A 24,932-nucleotide genomic window follows, 5' to 3' on the forward strand; every position below is an offset into this window, starting at 1 on the left:
TATGATTTAGTGATGTGCCATCTTTACAACAACAACAACAAAACAAAAAATGCAAGTACATCAAGTAAAACTATATTTACTCGATTTTCAATTTCTTTGGATCGAATTCATATTTTTATTTGGATCGGTTTGAGTTGTCAACATCCCAAATCTCGACCATAAGAACATAATTGCATATTGGTATCCATTTCTATTGTTGCTTCAATAAAATTAAACAAAACTCTAATAATATGCTCGATAAACTTTCAAAATTTAAACACATCACACACATACAAATATATATGACAATTGTAACGAAGAAAGTTATTCAACGCAATATACTTTATTCGTACATTAATTTTCTGAAGTTGACAAGCCTCAAGAAATACATGGCTTTGATTTAAATATATCATTCTTCATCATAAGCAATTTTCAGTTACTAATTAATTAGGAACTGATAGAGCTTCAGGGAAATGTTTATGAGCATCAATTGAGATATTCCCCATCTTGCAATCAACTGAGATAATTTTTGGACCAACAATGTTCCCTTTACCAATATTAGCTTTGTTGATAATATGAAGCAGAACATTCTCAAGCTCCTCTCCATCTCTCCAACCATGTACATGTGCCTTAATGTCATTTGAATTTTTAGATACTAAATCACTCAATGCAAAGTTCATTCTAGGCATCAAATAATCACTCTCTTTGAGCTTTAGACTAGGGCAAAAGTCTCCACTTCCATCTCCTAAGTAGATGATTTTCTTCTTTCCTTCATCATCAAGTGAATTTTGAAACATTTCCATCACCTTTCCCTGTTTGTCATTCGAGGGGGAGAAATGTGTCAATAGAAAGAAAAAAAAAATTACAAATATCTATATGATAAGATGTGATTTTATGTATAGATAAAATGTATACTTCAACTATAGTATATTTTTATTTTATAAAGTTAAAACAAAGTATATTAACTCAATATAGAAGCTGCTCTAGCTCTACATAGCATGAAGTATGATTTTGCCTTTTTGTGTAAGCAGAATTCCTTTGATTATGACATAGAACATAGACAGTATGCAATATAATAATATAAACAGAGACAATGCAAAAAATTTCAATATCATCAAAATTAAAATATTAAAGAAAAATTGACCAGATCTTCCTCCAAAGGCATGCCACGTTCATTAGTCATCAACAATATATAGAAACGGTGAGTAAAATATAGATCTATAATTCATAATATAAAGCATAATTATCTACAAGGTGATTTAAAATAGGTTTTCTTTAAGGAAAGTGATTTAATAGATAAATATGAATATAATAGTATTATATGGTCATAAATAGATTTAGAGATAGTGCAATTGCCTTGCACATATTTGGTGGACAAAGGTTACATCCATGAGAAGATTTTAGATAATCATGGTAGGGACAAATTATGAGCCTCCCTTCTCCATTAACATAACTTGGGTTTGCAGTGATCTTTGAGAAACAATTCAGCACCCCATGATGCTTCAAAATTGTTTCAATAAAGAAAATATTTGCATCACTCACAATCCTTAGCTCACACCTGAACACAAATATTTCATCTTAGACATTAGCATCTTCATCAATGAAACAAAAGCATATATTATAAAGTGAGTGAAAATGGAAGAAAATATTCTCTTCCATTTTATTCACCTTAATTTCTCTCATACTAAGTACATTGTATATGCAATATAGAAAAAGTGAAAGTTCTTTTCTTATTCATTCACATTTAAGGTGCATGGATTTCTCTAGCCGATACGCTACTTGATAGAAAAAATGAAAGTGAGTTATACCCAAGAGAATAAGCAGCCTCAATGGCAGGGATAATGCGAGGATGAATTGGAGTCCTATTAAGAACTTCTACAATTTCTTCCATTGTTTTTCCTTGTGCATGAAGTTCATTCATTATTTTGTCCTATAAAATTTAAGGACAAATAAAAATTATTTCTTTAACTAGGAAAAAAATTAAATGAGATAGAACAACATTATATTATATTATATTAGAAGCATGAAAATTAAGGAAAGTAAAGAAGACCATGAGAGGATTCCAAAGCATGCTAGGAAGAAGCTGATAGAATTTCTCAGTTAAACCAAACTCATCAAGAACCCAATTATCACTATCACATTCAATGATTGTTGAGTCAAAGTCAAAAATCACTACAACTCCAGCCATTATAAATGAACAAAAAGCTAATTTTGATGAGATAACTATATAACTCTGTGAAGATGATCAAGGACAAACAAAGGGTATTTATAGGCAAATAGAGTGCAAGGTTTGCACATAAGCAAGATATTTAGGATTTATTTATATATTTAAATTAATATAGGACCTTTGGATTCCATGGAATATACCAGTGTTGATTGGATGGGTATTATATTTTTATTTTTTTGGTCAAGTATTGTATTTTTATTTTATTTATGATATATGATTTCCAAAGGCCTTTAGCATAAATTAAAAGTACAATTGTATTTGTGAAACAAGAAAAATGTATAAGTACTAATATGAACAAGAAAAATGTTAAAGAGTGTTTTTATGATAGGACTATTCGTTAAGGAAATAAATATACAAAGTTTGAAAATGGTAAATTCAATTTTTATTTTTCTTGTAAAAAATATATAAAAAGAAAATGACACTTGTTACCGTAATCCTGAAACTTAAGCTTTTGCTAGTCCTTATGAACCTTGGAGAACCTAATCACTTAAACTATTTTGATTAAAAAACGTACCAAGATAGTTCATATGAAAAATTATTTAATACAAAATTATAATTATAATTTTATGTAGAAATGTTAATTGATAGTAACCTAGCGGTTGGTTTTTTTTTCCTTCAAATTCTACGTTTTTCCGGTTTCATTATATATATAGTCTTCGTGAGCTTAGCTATATAGACAATGCATAATATATATAAAGTTTGAGTTCGAACTCCAACCACCACAAAAAAATATAACCTATTTTTACTTTTAAATTTGTTCTATTTAAACTTTTGTAAAAATTAAACATTTTTGTTTCTTTTTAGGTTACCATGATACGAAGTTTCTATTAATGCTTAACATTGATTAATTTCTATTGAGAAACACATGCAATGTGTTTCCCTTTTCAATTAGATTTTTTCATATGCATCAAACAAAAATCAAACTCTAATCAAATGCTTAAGGACCCCACCTTTTTTTTTATCACAATTAGACCAAACCATCGTTGATATCTCTGTTTGATTATTGATCAAAAAGCAAAACCACTAAAAGCAAACTGATAACATACTAATGACGTGTTTGTCTTGGACAGTTTCGGCCACGAACAAAATTTGAAATATACATAGTACTTTTTTTTCTTTTGAGAGGAAAATATATAGTCTTAAACAGCTTTTTTTGCTTAGGAAACGTAAGTAAAATGTAAAGCAAAAAGATAAAATATAAATTGCAAGAAAATTATAAGTCTGATTGATTGTATGTGATTAAAAAGTGATCAATTTAACTTTTTAAAAGTTTGAAAAATTGTAGTTATCAATGTAAAACTACTATTTTTGATTTACTTAACAAGTGACATTTGTTAGTAAAATTCGTACATTAATTTTCAGATTTTCTGCTAGATCAACAAGAAAGTTTAAGAAGTTGACAAGCCACAAGAAATACAATATTAGTTTTGGACCAATAGTTAAAGAGGAGCTGGGATGGCTTCAATGAAAGATTTATTAGCATCAATTGAAATTGTCCCCAACTTGCAATCAACAGAGATAATTTTTGGATCAACAGTGTTCCCTTTACCAATATTAGGTTTTTTGATGATATGAAGCATAACATTCTCAAACTCTTCCCCATCTCTCCAACCATGTACATGTGCCTTTATGTCTTTAGAATTTTTAGAGACAAAATCAAACAATTGAAAGTTCATCTAGGCATGAGATAATCAATCACTCTCTTTGAGGTTTAAACTAGGACAAAAGTCATTATTTCCATCTTCTAGGTAGATGAATTTCTTCTTTCCTTCATCATCAAGTGAATTTTGGAAAACCCCTCTATCACCAATCCATGTATGTCATTCAAGGGGAGAAATACGTGTCACTAGAAGAAGAAAAAAAAATTCAATATGATAAACTTTTTTGTAATTAATAAATATTGATACAATTCAATTATAGTAATTTTTTTGTGAAAAAGTTAAATTTATTGTGTAAAAAAGGTGAAAAAATTATTTACTTAAAAAAGAAACTATAGTAGCTCTACTTATCATGAAACGTGAATTTTTCCTTTGAGAAATTATTGTCAAGATCTAACATAGCTCGAATCAACCATCAATATGTGAAATTTTACGTTTGCTCTTTGTATTGTCACTGATGATTTTTGCATATCGATATTAATTTTCAATTTTATAGGTTGTGTTTTTAGGTGTTGTTTACATAGGACGTCAATTGGAGGAAGTAGAAAAATTGTGAAAATGGAACGTGAATCGGTGAATTATGTTCATGTGTTTTGATTATGTGAACTATGTGATGTGCTAAGATGTGAATGGAGCATCGCAAAAAAACTTGCTTATATGATGACTAAGTAGACCTCCACTTGCAATTGTGAACTTGTTGAGATTATTCAAGTATATAAATTATTCAAAGCTTAGGTCAACTCCAAGTGCTTCCAATCAATTCTAATTTTTTTTTACCATGGTATTGATATGAAATTTTCCCCATTATTTAGTAGTGATTAATATTCATTTAAAAATTTGTGGATATACAATGTAAGTTCTCCTCTTCCAACCAGATTTTCTTCATACGTAAAAGTTAAAGATCGAACTCATGATCACATGTTTAAAGGACCTAAATTCCTTACCACTTGGCTCGAGTCCCTTACTAATCAATTCTTCTTTATACGCATATTAATTAACCGATTAACTTTGTCCTTTTAAATTTATACTTTTTTTATTAAATTAAACCCTTTTTTTCCTGGAATAAATTATACCCTTTTTAACTGATATTGATAAATGGGTAAGTCCAAATAGTTTTATTGCTTAAATAAGCTTTTAAGATTGAGGGACTATTTGAAAACCCAATGAAAGGGGAAAAAACAATTAAAGAGAGTGAAATGTAGAAACACCCTTAAAACAAGTGATGTAACCCTTTGTCAGTTTTATAACAAACTAATCTTCAATTTTCTTTGTTGATTTTTAAAGGATAATTATAGACTGACATCATTTTTTTCTCATAATCATATTTCATATATCACGAAACATTTTTTATTTTTTATTTATCTTCCATTTTATCATTCTATTTCTCTCTTATCCACCAAATATATTTTTTTTAATGTCACATTGAAGTGTAGAATGAAGAGTTTACCGCATGGATGATTAATGTATCACTACTCATTCTTAAAAAGTTGTTGTGTCGTAAAATCAGCTTCTTTGTCATCATTTGCATCTATAACTCCTCCTTACCTTTGTTCTTTGCATCATCCTTAAAAATGCTTTATATGATGAACACATCTTAAGGAAATTAAGTTCACACTTCAATATATTAAACAGGTCACATTTCCCTTCAAAAAAAAATATATTAAACAGGTCACATTGAAGAGTAGAATGGATATGTCACATTGAAGTCGATTTTTTTTATATTACCGTTTTTATTTTAAACATGGATATGTCCACACACAATATACATTAAGTTCTTTATAAAGTAAAATTTGTCATAGACCACCTCCAAATTATAGGAAAGGTCAATTTGAAAGTAAAGCAAGTAATAATAAAATAAAAATACTGATTTATTGTAAATACATTAAATTAAACTAGCTTATTAATGCAGAACACGTAGAGCTTTAGGCATAGCTTCATGAGTAGAGAAAGATGGAGTCTGAAGCTTGAATTCAGTTGAAATGAATTCAGCAGTTTCTTCCATTGATATTTTGTTGATTAATTGATGCAAAACCCTTTCTTGATCTTCACCATCACTCCATTCATAAATTTTAGCTTTAACAAGTGAAGGATCTTTGCAAATTAAATCCCACACAGGAAAATTCTTCCTTGGCATCACAAAGTCTTTTTCTTTAAGCCTCAAGCTTGGACAATAATCTCCACTACCATCCCCAAGATAGATAAACCTTTTATTCTCTTCACATGATATAGACTCTTGGATTCTATTTATGATTAGACCCTGTAATGATATGATATGGAATAAGAACTTGGCATAGAATATTAATTATATTTAGGAATCTTCACAATTACTCTACAAAATAAGTCCTTTTTAAGTTTGATTGATGAACAATCTTGTATAACAATGATACCAAATGAATTGCTATTTTACTATCGTGTACAAAAATGAATTACTCCTTTTTTAAGAGGTTGGTCCTCAGTGGATGGATGAAAATCTTTGTACCATTTTCATCACCAAATTAATACTTGATATCTTCTCAAATTTTAAACAGATATGACATATTTTTGTTTTTTGGTACAACGAAATGAATGATTTGACTATAGTTTGTTTTTACAATATTTTTTTTTGGTGCATTTTTTACAGGAACTTTTTATTTGGAGATTTTTTACAATATTTTATCACTATAGTTTTGTGCCTATAAAAGCGTATAAATATTTAATGCATGTCATGTGTGTGTTTGATTTGTAAGAAAATGAAGTATTGGACGGGACAAAAATATTTGTCCAATGTTTGATTTGAAAAAGCAATTAATAAAGGACAACACAGAATAAAAAGCTATGCACTAGACAACTTCCCCTTTTTTTGTTAAAATTGAAATCAAAATAAAATTGAAAAGTATTTGAACATTTTTTTCACAATAAAGTTATATCGTTTCATTCATCAAATGGGAAAAATACAATTAATTTCAAAATTATCTTTATAGGGAAATTATGTATTCAATTAATTTCTCTCCTCACATTAGATTAGATAGATATACACACCTTGCACATGTTTGGAGGACACAGATTACATTTGTGAGGAGGCTTATTGAGATCATGGTAAGGCAAAATTCTCAACCTTCCTTCATCAACATAACCTGGATTAGTGTTAATCTCTGAGAAACATTCCCTAATACCAAAATGCTTCAGAATTGTCTCAATGAAAAACGTGTTTGCATCACTTACAATCCTCAAATCACACCTGAAAATAAAAAGATTATAAAATGCAACAATATAATTTATCTCTCCTCTAGTTTTTCTTGTAAATACTATAAAACAAAAATAAATGAAAAAAGGTAGAGGGACAAAATGGTGTATACATACCCTAAAGTATAGGCTGCTTTAATGGAAGGGATTATTCTAGGGTGTATAGGAATCCTCTTCAAAACTTGCACAATGTCTTCAATGGTTTTTCCATTAGAATTAAGCTCCATCATCATCCTATCCTATAAATTAACAAAATAATAAATAAATAAAAAAGAGTCATTTATTTATGTCACATAAACACAATGCACGTTAGAGGGACAAAATGATATATCATTGAAAAAACAAGAACATAAAACTAAACTATTTATCGTCAAAAAACACAAATCTTCGAACATATAAAAATCTTACCATGAGATTGTTCCATGGCATGGTGGGAACAAGTTCATTGAACAAATCAGTGAAACCCAATTCATCAACAACCCAGTTATCACTGTCACATTCAACTATGGTTTTGTCAAAGTCAAAAACCACAACAATATTAGCCATAATAGTGCAAAGAGAATGGTTTTTTTTTTTTTTTTAAGAAAGAACAAATTCCCAAGAATTTGATTCCAACTGGGTATTTGAAACTGCTCTCAAAATTGTATTTTTTTGGCTTGTGCTAACTCTTGAGAAATGAAAGGGTATTTATAGTGAACAATACAAGGTGTGACCGTGAAGCCTAACTCAAAAATAACAAAGGTTTTGATTCCAATTCCAATGGGATATTACAAATTGTGGTTTTGATTCTTAATTAAATTGAATTACAACCGTTGGATTTTATGAACTTTAGTTTGGTCAAGTAATAGAGGGCAAAGATTGTGTAAAAAAAGAATATTCGAGGGGAATTTATTTAGAGTAGTTGGCCATATATGAAATCCACTTCCGTTGTCTAGAGGAATATTCCACCTACGTTCTAATTCGTATTTAAGTTCAATTAATACTATTGACCAAAAAAAAAAGTTCAATTAATACTAATATACTATATTTTTGTTTTGGTTAGAATGATATGTTGGAACACTGGTTAATTCTAGTGGAAGTTGGATAGAAAAATGCAAGGTAAGAATTACCGTGTGACTTAAAAATGTCCCATATTAGTGAGCCACACCAACTAGCAAGTGTTTATATAAGGGTGGGGTGACCTACAAGGGTGTGTCATTGGGGTAACTCTGAGAAGAAGATCAGTATTAGAAGAAGCTTTAAATTTTGCCATAAAATTTGCACATTGGTTCCACTCTCTAAGAGTGTGAGTAACCATCATGTTGGGTTGATGGGGCAATTGTTTTATGTTTTGGATAAGGATGGCATATATATGGTACCTCTCAATGGAGTCATTAATAAGATTAATGCAAACAAGAGAATCACAATAGCAAGCAAACTCTGCATTACCCTAATCATTTCCCATGGTTATACCGTGATAGATAGCAGAAGGTTCGGCCAGCAAGATGTCATATGAGCCTGGAATAAAACTAGAGAAGTCCACAAGGAATAAACCTGAGTCGTTTCACACAACTCCTTCAAACGTACCAATATACTATATCAAGTCATAGAAAAAACTATTTTTTGAAAAGAGTAAATAATTCTTATAATACTATAAATACATTTAATGAATTATGATTAGATGTTGTAATTTTTTTTAATATACCATAAAAACTAACCAAAGCCCAAGAATAAGCTTGTGTGACTAAAAAATACACGTTTGTCAAGTGTCAAACTTAGGAGTCTTAAGATTTGTTTTTATTAGTTTATATCTACTTTTTCACTAGAAACATGACCCGTGCGCACGGGTCTTATTTTCATGTAGAATAAGTCATAATAAATATAACAATAAGCCGTAAAACATAGAGAGCACAAAATTTATGATACATTCCAAGCTATGAATCATAGGAATAGTAGAACTTTAATTTTGTTAAATAATAGAAAGCACACAACCTAGGGAAAATTGTCAGTCATAAATAATTAACAATGAAGAAGTTTAATTTCGGTCAATCCTTCCAAGTACACAATTTAGGACACATTGCGAAAAACCTCGTGATAGCTACATTAGACGTTAAATCAGTGTCTTCACCATCATCATCAGATATTAATATCTTCAAACCTTCTCTTAAAGTAACCCTTGACAAAGCCACGTACAAACCCTTGACAAACCTTGTGAGCATCCACAAAACGCTTCCACCGCCCACCAATCATGGTGTGTTGGTATGGAGTAGATCCAAAAATCAACACGCAATCCCAACCATCTCCGCAATCATCCACCAACTTGATAGAAGTAGTTCTGATATCTATCATCTTCATAACTTCTCCTTCATAAATCAGTACCTAACACGGAAAATAAATTAACATGTCAACAACCTAATAAATAAAGACAGGCGTTGGTAAATATAAATATTCTCACAACAAACATTTTCCATACCAAAAAACCCTTGGCTAGATCAAATTCAGTTAACTTCTTCACAAACTCTATCTGAAAGTTGTTGACATCGTGATGATAAGAAATCAAAGGAGTGAAAGGGGGGAGATTAGGATCAAAAGTTGTCTGGACATTTGTTTTGTCAATCATAAAATGCATAGGAGGTTCAAATACAGGAGGTTTAATCACTTTGCCAAACCTATCTTTCAGTTTAATCACAAACTTCATATGATCCACAAATATGAAAGAAACCCAAGCACCCAAGCTGATCCCATAAAAATCACGCAAGGATTTCCATCCCTTGGAGAAAAATACAGACCCATCAATTCTTTCAACCAACACCTCGAACTGATTGCTCTTTGCATCAATCAAAGTTGCAAATCGTTGAACTTGGTCCCCAAAGTCGTTCGTGAACATGTTCGGTAGCATAACAGCCCCCTAATACAACAACAAAAACGATTAGAACCATTACAGACAACAACATTAAAAAAAGTGAAACATGTTAGACAAAATCATCTTCACCTCTTCAACATCAGACTCGGCTATGTATGTCTTAAATTTCACACAATACTTGTTGACAACATTTCCAAAGGATGAAGCTGGATTTTTGAGCAAAGGACCTGCAACATCACAAAGCTTTAAAAAAATAGGAAACGATATTAAAAAACGTTGTAATTGTGAGAAAAATAATTGTATTACCTGTCAAGCAGTGATAGGACAGTAGAGCTTCAATACCACGGCCCTCCATTTGAATCAACGATAGAATAATAGAAGGAGAAAGGAGGCTGATTTTATAGACTGAATTTAATATGCAAACCATGTGTGTGTTTTTTTTTTTAAATTTGCAAACGGTGCTGTTTTTTTTTATATGCAATCGTGTGACCTTTTTTTTTTAAAGAAATTTTCAACCGTGTGGTTTTAATTCTATTTAATGTACAATTGATTGTGTGTTATTTTATTTCCATTATGCAAACCGTGTGGTTTTCTTTTAATATGCAAAAGGTGCTGTTTTTTTTTAATATGCAACTGTGTGGTCTCTTTCTCGTGTGTTTTTAATGTTAATAAATATACAATTGATTGTGTGTTATTTTATTTCCATTATACAATTTTGTACGTAATTCACGGGTCAAATTTTCCAGCCGTGTTTTTTTTAATGGGATCGTGTGTTATTCTATTTCCAATGTATCTAATTAACATTTCAAATTTGGGATGACAATTAATATGCAATCATGTGTTATTCCATTTCAAAAATTAAAACAATATGCAATCGTGTTATAAACGACAGTTAAAATAGCCTGTAATAAAATGACTTTATGGCGTGTATTAAGGGTGAGGATGTCAAACCTGGACATAAATGTTTCAGAATGAGCGGGAAAATACTAGGGTAATTTTAGGGTTAGGGTTAGCTTGACCTGACAAGCTTTAGTAAGTAAGATTAACTAATTTGAGTAGATCATAGCTTAAAGTTTTTAACTTATTTTTTTATTAGTTTAATTTGAGTAGATTACAATGATAAAATTGAGAGAAAAAATATTAAGCTAAAAACTTTAAGCTATAATCTACACAAGTATTTTTTTTGAATTGCAAGATATTATATATATATATATATAAGGGGATTAAATTCCAAGTATTACAATCTACACAAGTATTAATTTTATTTTTCCATTAGCGTGTATTTTTAAAGGAAAATGTTACATGAACACCCTTTAATCATACACCCTATTGTACACCCCATGCATTAGGGACATTTTGGTAATTTCATCTCACAACCATACTTTCTCTTTCATCTCCTCTCCCTTTTCCTTGCCACTTGTCAGGATTTTGTGTGGGTGTAAGAGGTGTATTGCCACATGAGGGTGTACATGTATCACCACTCATTTTTAAACTATAACTTTAAGCTATTTTTTTCATTTTATATCTTCTTCTTTTTTTGAAATATTTTCATTTTATAACTTATGTTAACCCTTCGGTAGATTTTCTAGGGAGATTAACATTTTATTACTGGCTATTGCTCGAGGCATGCAATCTCTTATCTTCGAATCTGATTGCAAAATTGTGGTGGATGCTGTGAACTTTAGTGTCAACCCCCACAATGAACTTGGTGACATTTTTTTTATTGTAAACAATTTTTGTCTTTGCACGCTAACTTTTCTGTGCGTTTTGTAAGGAGGCAAACAAATAAGGTAGCTCATAACATAGCTAGAGCTTCCTTATCCCACCCTAGCCCCCATATTTTCTCTGATGTACCGTCTAATTTGAACACTTTATTATTGAATGATATGAATTAATCTTGACGTTGCTAAAAAAAAAAACATGTGACGTTTGACCCCACCTCAATTCTGCATTTGAAATTTAACACGAAATTGTCAAAAATAAAGCTTGTAACCGATATTTTTTTCCTTTCAATGCAAATTTTATAGAAAGATCTTTTTTTGGTTACAATTTTTTTTTTTTTTGGTACAACTTTGGTTACAAATTTTATAGAAAGATAGTGTCAACTATTTCATCACTTCTTTTAATTTTTAAGCCATAATATGTAAAAAAAAATGTTAATTATGAAATATGGTTCATAGTCACTTCAATTAACTTGTCAAAAGAATCACTTCAATTAAATTACTAACTCATAGTATTATTTGTGTATTTGACACTCGTGTAAGAAAATATGTAAGATGTGTTGTACTTTCCAACAACAAAAAAAACTAGACGCGGAAACGTATTTCATTAAGTAAAGTCTAGCATCAAATCAAAGACACATACATAAAAAATATAAATAGGAGTCTCCTCAATCCAAACAAAACCAGAGTGAGAAATGAACTCGTGATCCTTTTGTGTGTGTGTGAGAGAGTTTTCAGATGGTGATTGTTAATAAATGCCAAGTTTATACTCTCTTCGTCTTGCAATAGTCGTTTAAAGTTTGTGCGCGATTATTAAAGAAATGATTAATTGTGTTGATTTCAATGATAAAGTTAGTAGCATTTACTAAAATACTCTTATTTATTGTAGTTAGTGGAGTAGTTAAGTTGAATGAAATTCAACGAATAATGGTATAATAATGGAAAAAAATAATAAATGCTACATTGATATTGTAAAGTGATACTAATTATTTTAAGAAGAAAAAAAAAAGTTAAATAAACAATAATTATGAGACAGAGTAAGTATAATTTTTAATACATATTTCCTAGCACATGTTAACTTAAATTGATTGAAAACATGTGCTTTCACCCCATTGTGCGACTTGATTAGCAACACGTCTAATATAAGAAAATTGTAAATTAAATTGACACAATCCTCTACTATGAGATCTAAAGAGGAGTGATTTTGCCATTGGTCTGCAATTGCTTTAATTGTGTTAAGGGAGTCCAATTCCACAATTAGGACCTAGATCAATTGATCGTGCCTAGATTAGCAATTTTTGGTAGGCTCGTCACATATAACACTCTTACAACTTATGACGTTATATTTCACACACAATAAAAAGAAAGGTAAATTTTTTATAATACATATATCTTATTCGGGTTTGAACTTGTGATCCTCCCTTTATATGAGTGAGTTTTGGTGGTTGTTTATAAGTGCTAAATTTATATAATTTTTAATATATATTTTATGGCATTTGTTAAACTGAATTGATTGAAAACATGTGGTTTCCCCACACTTTTTTCTTAGAAACAAAGAGGGTCTAAGCCCAAAGAACAAACACCTAAGCAACAATCAATATATAAGTTATACCATTTTTATTTTATTCAAGTAATTATACCTCCCAATTAATTAGTTTGAGATTTTGGAGTGCGATTCTCTCAAAATCTCACGTTCAATTATTCCTTCAGTTCCTTGTACCAAAATTGATGGATTAGTTTGTTTTCTTAAAAAAAAACGTAAAATAAAACTACTGGAGGTATCTAGCTACCATTAATGGTATCCATGCATTCACTAAGTGAGCCAACAAATGGCTTAGGAAATCAAATCAGATATATATACTTCGCTTAGCTAATTATGGCGACCTAAAATCACTGACAATTGTTTGAGGGTGAAGAATTTTGATTCTCTAAGCTAAACCAGATATCCACTAAGCAAAATTCCATTATTTTTAGCATTCATTCCATATTTTTCAAACTATACGTGCGTGTGTGGAGGGGATAGAGGGATGCCAAAGGAGATATGGCAAGATTGGAGGAGTTTGAGGAATCAACTTCAACAATCAATCTTTTATCTTTTCGTTATGCATTCTAAGATTATATGTCATGTCATGGGTAGCTAATTCCTTTTTTTTTTTTTTTTAATAATTAAATGCAAAAAAAAAAAAAAATGGTCGTGACTGGGGTTTGAACCTCAGACCTTGCATATATTATGCATTGTCCTTACCAACTGAGCTAAACTCACGAGAGGACTAATTAAATGCAAATTAACTACACCTTTTTTTTTTTTTTTTGAAGGAAGACAAATTAACCACACTTGGATGTGCTATTTTTGTTATAGGTAATATTGTTCCATTATGTCAATCGTTTATTATTGTTCTTAATGTTTTTTTTAACCGTTAGGTGAAAAATCTTAAGTTAACTGGTATGATAGATTCCTTGTTGCTTGTCCGGCAGAAAAATATACGATCAACGATAAGTGAAGATATAATTAAAACTATGAAACTATATAATTGATCAAGGGGATACATTGAAAAATGGTTAAAGAAGTTTAATCCTTGCAGCTCTATCACTCTGTTATTTTGTTTTTCATTCACCGGTTTTTATCATTTTATGAACATATTAACCAACTGCAATGTTTTACTTAAATTGTTGGAAAATGTTGTCCATCATCTCCGCAAATCAAGATTAACTCTAATATCTCTTGCACCAATGGTCATGAATCATCAACCATTTTAAGTGTGAGGCATGTGAAGAAAATACACTCTTCAGAGAAAATCTCATGTAACAAAACTACGATAATAAAATGTCATTGTTAACCCATACGAGAAATTAGAAGAAAATGGTTAAAAAGTTGGTATTAACATTGCATTATATATCACGGGTCGAAAAATTTGATGCAATGATTTCTCATGTTTTCAAAGGTGAATATTTTTCAATGGAGATGTTCGGGTGAATGAATTGAGTATAATATAAATTATACATGGGTTTTAGGACTAAGTGAATGAAGAATTATGTTTCCATTTGTTGTTAACTCATTTTTTATTTTATTTTATTTATAATATTGGCCGAGCCACAACCTTATATATTGTTATAACAGAGGGTATAAACATCATCAAAATTTCATCATACACATTCTAATACTTGGGATATAGCAATTCAAAGGGTAAAATAAAAATCATTTTTTAATAGATAGATAAAATAACAATAGTCATTTGAGAACTCATATGCATAAGTAGAGGAGTCGAAGTTCAACCCCCAGTCATAGTTTCCGACCTAACAATTTTGATATTTTTGTTAGTTGAGTTAGAATTTGTGGACTAAAACTTCTTATAATCTAGATGATTTTAAACTCATTTCATCATGTCATATTATGTATAAACTTATTAATAAAACAATTGCAAATAGACTAAAACTGATCCTTTATACATGTGTTAGTTTCGAAGTGCTTTCATTTTAGATAAGCTCATCACTCATAATACTTATATAACGTATAACATTTTCCGTTTGGTACAAAAAGAAAGGTAAATTTGGTCATTTTGATATCAAGTTAGATGTGTCAAAATTTATGATCGCATTAATTGAAAATTTGTTAAACAAATTACGTTTTTTACAAGATTTTCTAATAATTGGATAAATCTTATATGTAAATGTATTACCTTAGTATCTTTTTACGTTCTTTTTAACTGCTAATATTCTTCTCCTTTTAACTCTTGTCTAGGTCTTAAACAACGAGACCCTTTATCACCTTACCTCATTTTATTATGTGCAAATATTTTGGCAGATTTGATTGTCAAGAGAATAATTAATTTCACCATATCAAAGTTATCATATAAGTCATTGAAATCACTCATCTATCTTTTTGTGGATGACAACATTATCTTTTGTGCATACAATTTCATTCTCTCAAAATAATGTCATGAATATTGAGTTCCTTATATCAATCTTCTCTTTAGGCTCGTGTCATGCTGGTGGTTTTAGTAATAAAACATCTCATTTACTACCAAATAAACTCTTCCTTTTTAAACCTTGGTTTGAAAAATGTCTATTTATAATATTTTTATAACGAGTATTTATATTATTTATTTCTCTAATTTCCAATATTCCTTTATTATAAAGAATAAAAAACATAAGGACATCCAAGTCATTTTGTACAAAGACATATTTTTTCTTTCAGGAAAAACATCTAATCTAATCCATCCGGAGACATACTTTATTACACCCTCCGTCCCTATATGTAAGCATCTATTTGACTAAAAATTTGTCCCTAAATATAAATCTCTTTTCAAATTACTAGATGTATTTATTATTTTTTATTTCCTAAACACATCCTTAATTAATACTAATATATAATCTTGAAATATGAAAAATCAAATTTAATACACATACAAACAAATGACAATTTAGTAATATTAACAAGACAGAGTAATTATTCAAACAACTTTTCTGAACAAATATGAAAAAAGCAAAGATAATTTACGTATACGGACGGAGGGACTAATTGATAAACTTTAACCATCTTAAACATTATTCTTAACCTCACCTAGCTGTACCACACACATTACCGTCCATTCCTAATCATAATCCAATCAAACATCATACTTCACCTTATTGTGTGACAAATAAATGAGAATATAAAAAAACCAAGATAATTGTAATTTTAATTTTTATGCATCATATATGTATATGAGTTACACAATAGGTTTTAAATATGAGTTTAATGATGATTTGATGGTCTAAAACAATTTTGCATATACAACCAATTAAAATATTTAAAATCATTATATTAACTAATGTTTTTAATTTATATGCAAATTCAGAATGTTTTGATCGATTGTGCGTGAAAAATTATTTTGAAATGCCAACCTATCATTAATTGATGTGATAATACATTATTAAACGCATGTGTAAAATAACTTTATATTATTAAATTAAACTTTTTTATTTTTACCAAACATAAAATAAAAAACCAGACAGAGACCAATTGTTATGTGGAGAGAACTCAAAACAGAAGTGTGTTTACGTATCTCTTGTTTTATTTATTGTTTTTTTTCATCCTTAAAATCCCAATTTTACCCTTCTAGAGAGAGAAAATAAACAACATTGTAAGAGAGAGAGAATAATTTTTTGTTCTTTTTTGTGCTCCAATGGTTCAACTGGGAACAACACAAAGAGAAGAAAAAAAGAAATTTTGTGTCTTTTTACGACGAGTCGCTTTAAGCCTATGATCTTGTGAAAACCCAGAAACCAATCTTTGATGCAGTAACATAATTGGTAGATTCACTTGAATCTTTTGTGACCGTTGATTTGGTTGAAAAAATGAACGGTGGTGATGATGTTGTTGCAGCAGCTCCGGCGGGTCCACCGGTTCCGTTGGAGTGGAAATTCTCTCAGGTCTTTGGTGAACGTACGGCTGGTGAAGAGGTTCAGGAAGGTAATTTGTTTGTACAACGTTGTATTTGGTTTGAAAAAGACATGTTTTTTATGTTGAGTTTGTTGGATTGGATCCAATTTTTGTGGTGGGGTTAGGGTTTGATTCGATCTGTTGTGGATCGTGTTTGGTTGGTACTATGTTGTTTTGTTGAGTAATGTTTGTTTTTGATTTTGGGTCATTGCTATTATCGGTGTTTGGTTTTTGTTTGGGGGAAAGTAGTGGGTTTGTTTGTTTGACCGAGTGATGTTTTTTTGTTTTTGCATTGTTGAATTAGTAGATTGGATTTTGGGACTGTGAAAGTGAGATTTTTTGACTTAGTTTGTGTTTTTGGTTTGGTGTGTTGTTTTCTAGCTTTTGCTTGTGTTGTAGTCATTTATGTCGTTCACAATAGAATTCTTTAGTTTGTTAATCAATTTGAGTAAGATATATTGGATCTTAAATCTTAATGTCGTGTTGCGTAGTTCGATTGGTGAGTAGTGTTGAAGTTTGATTGTTGGGTTTGTTGGAATTTATGTCTTTGACAATGCAAAAGGGTAAGATTTTGGTGGAGTTTGCTGGATTGGAGTTCCGGTAATAACGGTGGTGGTATTACTTGAATAGAAAATACTCAGTTTGTCGTTATAGAATGGGCGCGTGGCAATTCTCTTTGTTGAAAAGGAAACATCATTTTCTGTCAAAACAAACCAGGTGGGTCCGAGTGGTACCTTAAGTAAGTGCCAGAGGTTCGATCCTGGTTCTTGAGTATGGAGAAAAACCTGGTTTGGGAAGGGAGAACCCACCTTGCGTGCCCACTAAGTTCCTGACGGAGATTAGTTACTGCTTAATAGCGGTGAATCGTTCGTACCTAAAACATGGTTATCAAAAAGGTAAATAAAAGTGGAAATATCATTAGATTAAGTGATAGACTGATATGCCGTGCGTCATGTGAAGGTACCATTTATGAGGTGCTTTAAAGGGGAAGTAGTGAGAGTGAGCGACCTGATAGTTGCAATATAGTCACTGACAGATCTGAAGTAGTTTTGTTGTAGAATAATGTGAAACTTTCCTAATTATTTGACCAAATATCTTTCTACAGTGGACATAATTTCTGCTATCGAATTTGACAAGTCTGGTGATCATCTTGCTACCGGTGATCGTGGTGGTCGAGTGGTACTCTTTGAGAGGACAGATACAAAAGATGTAAGCCTGATTTTTGTTTAGGCAAGATTTGTTTTAGTAAAAGGAAGTAAACTTATGTTTTGAACATAGTATTGTAATATATATGTGTATGTATGTTGAAACATGCAGCATGGCGAATCTAGAAGGGATTCAGAGAGGATGGACTATTCTATCAGCAGGCATCCTGAATTCCGTTACAAAACAGAGTTTCAGAGTCACGAGCCTGAGGTAATCATCATTTTCTTGGCAATGTTTCACGAACATACCATGCCTTAGAATATGCAACATATAATGTGTGGTAATTGTTTCAGTTTGACTACCTTAAGAGTTTGGAGATAGAAGAGAAAATCAACAAAATCAGATGGTGCCAAATAGCTAATGGTGCCCTTTTCCTTCTCTCGACAAATGATAAAACCATCAAATTTTGGAAGGTATGAAATATATGCTCATTCATAGCATGCTTAGTGTTGTGTCTTATCAATTCATTGTTCACAAGGTTGTACTTCTGTGGAATTAAGTTTGATCCTGTGTTTCACATATATTCCGACAGTTTATCTGTTCTTAGAGAAGTATAATTGCTTATGAGGCTCATATATCTGCTTTCTAATTGTATTCTACTTGTCGTACCCGACCTTCACAGATTACCTATCATATTTTGAATTGCTGGTATTAATTGAACTACTGTTCAGTTAACCAAATAACTTTGCGTGTAGAGAGCGCCTTTTGAGGGTGAGCTCTTGCTCAGGCTGTTTGTTTTCAAATCCATAATATGACGACTTCCTTTATGAAAACCTTTCACGGACCTTAGGCGACAGATTTGTTACTGTTTACCTTTAACTGCTAAATGTTTATCATGTTAGGCGGCACCTTAATAGTTAAACACACTGAGATATGTGGGGGGAATTGAGAAACAAATATGAAAGAAGGCCATGCTATGAAATAATACCAAAGGGAAAACTATCTTGAATAAACGTTACATTGTTAGCATATATTGAATAATATCAATTTGTATATTTTTCATATCAGTTGGTCTTCTAGATCACTTTTTCTTATCCTTCCTTATCTGAGTGTTGAACAGGTTCAAGAAAAGAAGGTCAAGAAAGTTGCTGAGATGAATGTTGACCCTTCAAAAACAATGGGAAATGGCAGTATTGCTAGTTCAAGTAATTCAAGTAATCCTAGGCCAAACCTTGAAAATGGAGGATATCCAGATTCAGATAGATCATACAATTATCTCAGCCCTGACTTCTCATTTCCACCAGGAGGCATACCGTCACTAAGATTACCAGTGGTAGTTGTATTTATCCCTTCAACCTGTAATTCTTTTTACGATATTTGTTCATTGGGGATAAATTTCCTATGGCATGACATACTATAAACAACCAATGCATTTTTGTATAAAAATGAAAGATTTAGTGCTCAACAATGCGTATTTTTTTTTCTTTAAACTGAATACAGTTATGTTGTTTTGTTTCTTATTACTTACTAAAAGTTCAAATAACCTGGAAGATAAAGGTTGAACTCAAAGGGCCTGGCACAAGAAGCAAAACATCGCACGGAGCAATAACTATTAAAACCTTAAGACATGCTCCCTGTGCTTAAGTGCTTTAAACAGGAGTATTTCAGTATATTTATTTTAGTAGAAATTCAACCAGCCCTGCATGAACATGAAAAAAAAGAAAGTTGAATAAGAAGTAAAAAGAGAAATATTACAGTTTGATTTCATATTTTGATTATTCCATTCCCTGTAGTTTTTATTAAGTTTAACATATTGTCTGACTCTGGTTCTTTAGAAGAGAAGAAACTATGTATAGTAGTTCAATTACTTTCATTTCCAAACTAAATGAGTGCATATTTATGATTCTAGCAGTACTAACTCATGTAAAATTTGCAGGTAAGTAGCCATGAAACCAGCTTGGTGGCTCGATGTCGTAGAGTTTATGCGCATGCTCACGATTATCATATCAATTCAATTTCAAATAACAGGTGATTTAGCTTTCTTAGTGCACATTGTATTATGCTATAGTCTAGTAAGTTTTGTCTTTTTGGAATCTGGTGCTTTACATGATGACTATGAGTTTTTGTACCTTATTTTTTACTTATTTTTCCATAGTTTTATAGATACTGATCAAATTTGGATGGTGTCATGTTGCTCTTACCTTATAGCGATGGCGAAACTTTCATATCAGCCGATGATTTGCGAATAAATCTCTGGAACCTGGAAATAAGCAGTCAAAGTTTTAATATTGTTGATGTAAAGCCTGCAAACATGGAGGATCTGACAGGTAAGCTTGATTATAAATTTGTACCCGTGGCGTAAACATTTCTCTGGTTGTAGAACACTAAAACTATTTAGTTCAACTTCATATTGTTAAATATATTACAAGTTTTAGTTGACCGACTAACGGCTGCTCAAATGCTCACGACCCTGACCTAGACTGATAGCCTGATGATTCAACCTGAACCAATCCATTTAATTTTGGTTGGACCTCGGTTGATCTTATAAGTTGAGCTGGGTCCAGGCTCAAATTTACGGGCCAAAGAAAATATTTTGCTCACACTGTATTACGTATCGAGTAGAACCAACTCAAGTCGATGTCATATATTCATAACTTTTCTAGATTATCGCACCCAATTTTTCAGTATCAGTAGAAATTGGTCATGTTAGGGTGATTGAAAGAACTACATGCTGTGTTAGGACCTCAAATGTGAGTATGGGCCCAAATAGGGAATTAACATATCAACTGCCCAAGTCTGTCCATCATGTGACTAGTCTATCCAAGGAGGGATCATATTGAGACTGCTGCCCTGGCTAGGAGTGAGTGCGCATGTGAGTTGTGTGATGAATTCTATTATATTGGAACATGAGAGAGAGTGAGAGGGTATCTCGGAGAGTATGAGTTTGTTATGGACAGTTGGCACCATGCCTCTGCAGGAGCTTTGCTCTGTGGGCATTGTGTTACTTTATTATTTAGTAAGAAATAACATACTCCTTATTTTTTCATTACGGGTATAACCTTCTGTTAATTGCTATCACGTGAATCAGGTTCACATCATGCTTCCTTTCAATTATTTGGTCGTCAATATCCCAACAAGATAGATAATTGTTGTGTGGTATGCCTGACTATGCTACGCGATATAATCTTAGTGAGTTTAATTGCGTAATCTGTGCTACTTTCATAGGATGCAATTTTGCACTAGTTCACTCTACTTTTTCTCTTTAAAATTGCAGTTTAGATTATGTATTGTCTTAACTTAGGGCCAGTCTCGCACTAGTCCAGCTAGCCTAGAAACTAGTTGACAATTTAGACTAGGGTCTTGGGTTGGGACCAGGCTCCTAAAATTCATCCAGTCAAAGTATCAGGTCAAGTCAAACCTGGTCCTTTAGGGCAGAGTGAAGAAGGAGTCACCCGCTTTCATTTGTTGCCAACTTGTTCTTGTTTTTATAGTATTGATTGAGCCATGACCCTTTATATTATTATTGTAGAGGTTATAACATCAGCAGAGTTCCACCCTACACATTGTAATACGTTGGCGTATAGCAGTTCAAAGGGTTCAATCCGTCTAATTGATTTGCGGCAATCAGCATTATGTGATTCTCATGCCAAACTGTAAGCACATCTTCTGTAGTTCTATTTATGTTCTTTTGTGTTAATCTTGTTGATTCCTAACAAATAAGTCCCTCTTCTCCCATACAGCTTACATTTTTACCATGTCGAGATGATAGAAAAAGTACTTTAAAGATGATTTTGATGTGGATCATTAAATTATTTCTTGTGTTAAAAGAGATGATTTTGTAGCCTATTGTTGTATGGATTCATGCACTTTCATATACTTTCTAGACCCTAATAGGCAATGCCCTTTGGTGCAGATTTGAGGAACAAGAGGCCCCAGGATCCAGATCATTTTTCACAGAGATAATTGCTTCTATATCTGACATAAAATTTGGGAAAGATGGAAGATACATACTGAGCCGCGATTACATGACTTTAAAGGTTTGAACTTTGAAGTTTTACGATTTCGAAATCCACATTTCTGTTAAAGCTTTCACAATATCTTGGACTTCGGAAACAGGCCCCTTAATTTTGTCTATCAAAATCCTCTAACTTTAAAAAAGCCCCCCAATAGTTAATTTTTGCTAAAAGATTAATACTATTATATTTTTCAATCCAGAAACGAAAGAATTGACAGTTGAAAATATTTAGTTAAACTGGTGTAAATATGGATTGACTTAAGTGAAAAAGTGATTGACTAACTTTCCCATTAGATGAAATCGGCCGAATGGATCAATCTATGCCAGAATTTCTTATTGTGTATTATGTTCAAAGATAGACACTTGAGACGAGACTCTACTATCTCTAAATTTCCTTCGAAGCTTTAGCAGTACTTTTCTATCACATATTACACCCAAAGCACTCCTTTTTGCCCATTCTGTTTGGACACTATATTTGATATCTCTTTCTACCTACTTGTCATTTGTGTGAGGGACTTAAGGTACTTAGACAGTGGTATTGTCTGCGCTTCAATTTTCACCTCCAAGCTAGGATTTGTCTCTTGCTAAATTTGCAAATATTTTCTTTTACGTCTATTCAGGCAGATTTATAAATGGGCTATGTGGCTATTACAACATTTTTCAAGCTTTAAGGGGGTAAAATGCCAAAACTTAAAGTTGATTTGTGCTTTTGCTTATTTTGGGTGGGGATACTTTGTAGTTCTTCTATTCAAATTATCATTATTGATTTAAGTTTTTTGTTCCTTAAAAATTCAATTGTTGTGTAGAATCGCTGGCTTAAGTTTCATCTCATTTCACACTCATCTTTCCTTGTTTGTCAGTTGTGGGACATCAATATGGATTCAGGTCCAGTTGCAACTTATCAGGTTCATGAGTATCTAAGACCTAAGGTTAGGTTCTTGTTGTGACGATGAACATTATATTTCTTTCTGCTGCTCTATTGTGTTTTAACTTGCTATGCTTGTTTGAACATGCCAGCTTTGTGATTTATATGAAAACGATTCAATATTTGATAAGTTCGAGTGTTGTCTGAGTGGTGATGGATTGCGAGTAGCAACTGGTTCTTACAGGTGTGTGATACAAACTTAATCTGTAGTTCATTTGTCACTGAAATTTGTTTATCCTGCATGTTACTATTCTATTTTGTTTCATTTGATACCAGCAATTTATTTCGAGTATTTGGCTGTGCTCCTGGAAGTACTGAAGCTACAACTTTGGAAGCCAGTAAAAACCCAATGAGGTAATTTTATTGGAGCACTGACTTCAAGCATAGTTTTCACTATAAGTTAGGCATTGTGGCATGCAGATCAAAGTAGGCGGTTGATTACGTTTAGCAGATGGTTAATGGATATTACAAATGTCGAAATCCATTAACCACCAACATAACTTAATTAATCATGAATTTGAACGTTAATAATCATAATTTTAAGGTGCTCAACTTCATTTAGATTAGAATACCTGAAAATTGTGGGTAACATAACCACGTTCAAATTCATGGTTAAAAAAATCACTTTAATGGTTAATGAGTTTTAACACCTAGAATATCTACTAACCATCTATTGAATGTAATTAACTACCTATTTGAACTGCGTTAACCACCTAGTTTGTTGCCGTTTTGTTGTTCTCATTACAAAACTGTTGAAACTTGTGCAATCTTTCAGACGACAAGTTCCGACCCCCTCAAGGCCGTCTCGATCACTGGGAAATAGTATAACACGAGTTGTACGACGGGGTCAGTTTTCTTTCATTTTCCCTTGTCTGATTTAAGAAAAATCTCATCATATATTTTGTGTCTTACTATATAAAATATCACAAACAGGAGCAGAAAACCCTGGGGTTGATGCAAACGGGAATTCGTTTGATTTCACGACAAAGTTATTGCACTTAGCATGGCATCCATCTGAAAATTCAATCGCCTGTGCTGCTGCAAATAGCTTGTACATGTACTATGCATAAAGAGAGAGATGATTGAAGATGACTTACATGCATTTTGGTTGCGGAGAAGGCCTCTTTTCCCTTCATGCCAACCACTAAGTTGGAAGCTACATTAACTCTCACACTACAGGTGCCCTTCAGAGCTTTTAGACAAGATCCAGAAGTGGCTGTTTCCCAATTCTGGGGTAGGAGAAGAAGACCTTTTTTTTTCTTTCTTCTTTTTGTTTCGCGGTTCTCCTTTTCGACCCTAATATTCTTTCTCCTATTTCTGCATCTTCTTCTGAAAGAGAAGGAGGTGCAGTCCATGTTTCAAATTGTGTTTTGGCTTGCAAGTGAAGATGAAAAATGTGATTGTAGCTCTCCTACAACAGATACTAAAGGATGTTCAATATCTGCCACTAGGGAAGTTTATTAAAAAAATGTAGCTTTTATTTTTGTTGATTTTAGCACAGATATCTCTGTGAGATGGAGCAGTTAAAACCTCTAGTACGTCATTTTTTCATTGATTATTTTTGTGTTGGAATTCTATCTGACATGTTTCAATAGTCTTGTTTTGCTGTACCTGTTAATCTTCTGTGTAAAAGGTAATAAGTTTGGCATGTAAAAACATTTTTTGTTGTATGTCTCTATGATATGACCTGAATCAACTTCCTCATCCTGGAGAAGTTGCACGGTGCAGCAGTTGTGGACACCGTTAGATCTAATGGTGCTCACAGCCGGTGTTGG

At 31.9% G+C, this 24,932-nt stretch overlaps 4 protein-coding genes across 5 annotated transcripts; 1 reads left to right on the top strand and 3 right to left on the bottom strand.

The window, feature by feature from the left end:
• Positions 1-210: 210 nt before the first annotated feature.
• LOC11431439 (inorganic pyrophosphatase 2) lies at positions 211-2,268 on the bottom strand. The gene is made up of 4 exons (XM_003597580.3): positions 2,030-2,268; positions 1,788-1,909; positions 1,336-1,537; positions 211-791 (listed from the first exon to the last, which is right to left on the bottom strand). The coding sequence occupies exons 1-4, from the start codon at positions 2,165-2,167 to the stop codon at positions 423-425; spliced, it is 831 nt and encodes a 276-aa protein (XP_003597628.2). The 5' UTR covers positions 2,168-2,268; the 3' UTR covers positions 211-422.
• Positions 2,269-5,559: 3,291 nt separating this feature from the next.
• Positions 5,560-7,752, bottom strand: LOC11430663 (inorganic pyrophosphatase 1). The gene is made up of 4 exons (XM_003597581.3): positions 7,495-7,752; positions 7,204-7,325; positions 6,883-7,081; positions 5,560-6,121 (listed from the first exon to the last, which is right to left on the bottom strand). Exons 1-4 carry the CDS (start codon positions 7,630-7,632, stop codon positions 5,765-5,767), a joined length of 816 nt encoding a protein of 271 aa, XP_003597629.1. The 5' UTR covers positions 7,633-7,752; the 3' UTR covers positions 5,560-5,764.
• Positions 7,753-9,025: 1,273 nt separating this feature from the next.
• On the bottom strand, positions 9,026-10,373 carry LOC11432943 (uncharacterized). Its single transcript, XM_003597582.4, has 4 exons — positions 10,235-10,373; positions 10,058-10,155; positions 9,539-9,973; positions 9,026-9,444 (listed from the first exon to the last, which is right to left on the bottom strand). Exons 1-4 carry the CDS (start codon positions 10,353-10,355, stop codon positions 9,202-9,204), a joined length of 897 nt encoding a protein of 298 aa, XP_003597630.3. The 5' UTR covers positions 10,356-10,373; the 3' UTR covers positions 9,026-9,201.
• A 6,410-nt stretch (positions 10,374-16,783) lies between these two features.
• LOC11425778 (serine/threonine protein phosphatase 2A 55 kDa regulatory subunit B beta isoform) lies at positions 16,784-24,827 on the top strand. 2 transcript variants are annotated; one of them, XM_013610040.3, is made up of 14 exons: positions 16,784-17,101; positions 18,177-18,280; positions 18,389-18,487; positions 18,571-18,690; positions 19,338-19,550; positions 20,154-20,245; positions 20,426-20,544; positions 21,747-21,870; positions 22,131-22,254; positions 23,093-23,161; positions 23,250-23,341; positions 23,434-23,511; positions 23,933-24,003; positions 24,091-24,827. In XM_013610040.3, exons 1-14 carry the CDS (start codon positions 16,987-16,989, stop codon positions 24,225-24,227), a joined length of 1,557 nt encoding a protein of 518 aa, XP_013465494.1. In that variant the 5' UTR covers positions 16,784-16,986; the 3' UTR covers positions 24,228-24,827. The 2 variants fall into 2 exon arrangements, with proteins under 2 accessions (XP_013465494.1, XP_003597631.2); XM_003597583.4 differs by having other exon boundaries at positions 16,785-17,101; positions 19,338-19,553.
• Positions 24,828-24,932: the final 105 nt, after the last annotated feature.

This window comes from Medicago truncatula, chromosome 2 (genome assembly GCF_003473485.1).
Source record: "Medicago truncatula cultivar Jemalong A17 chromosome 2, MtrunA17r5.0-ANR, whole genome shotgun sequence".
NCBI lineage: Eukaryota > Viridiplantae > Streptophyta > Magnoliopsida > Fabales > Fabaceae > Medicago > Medicago truncatula.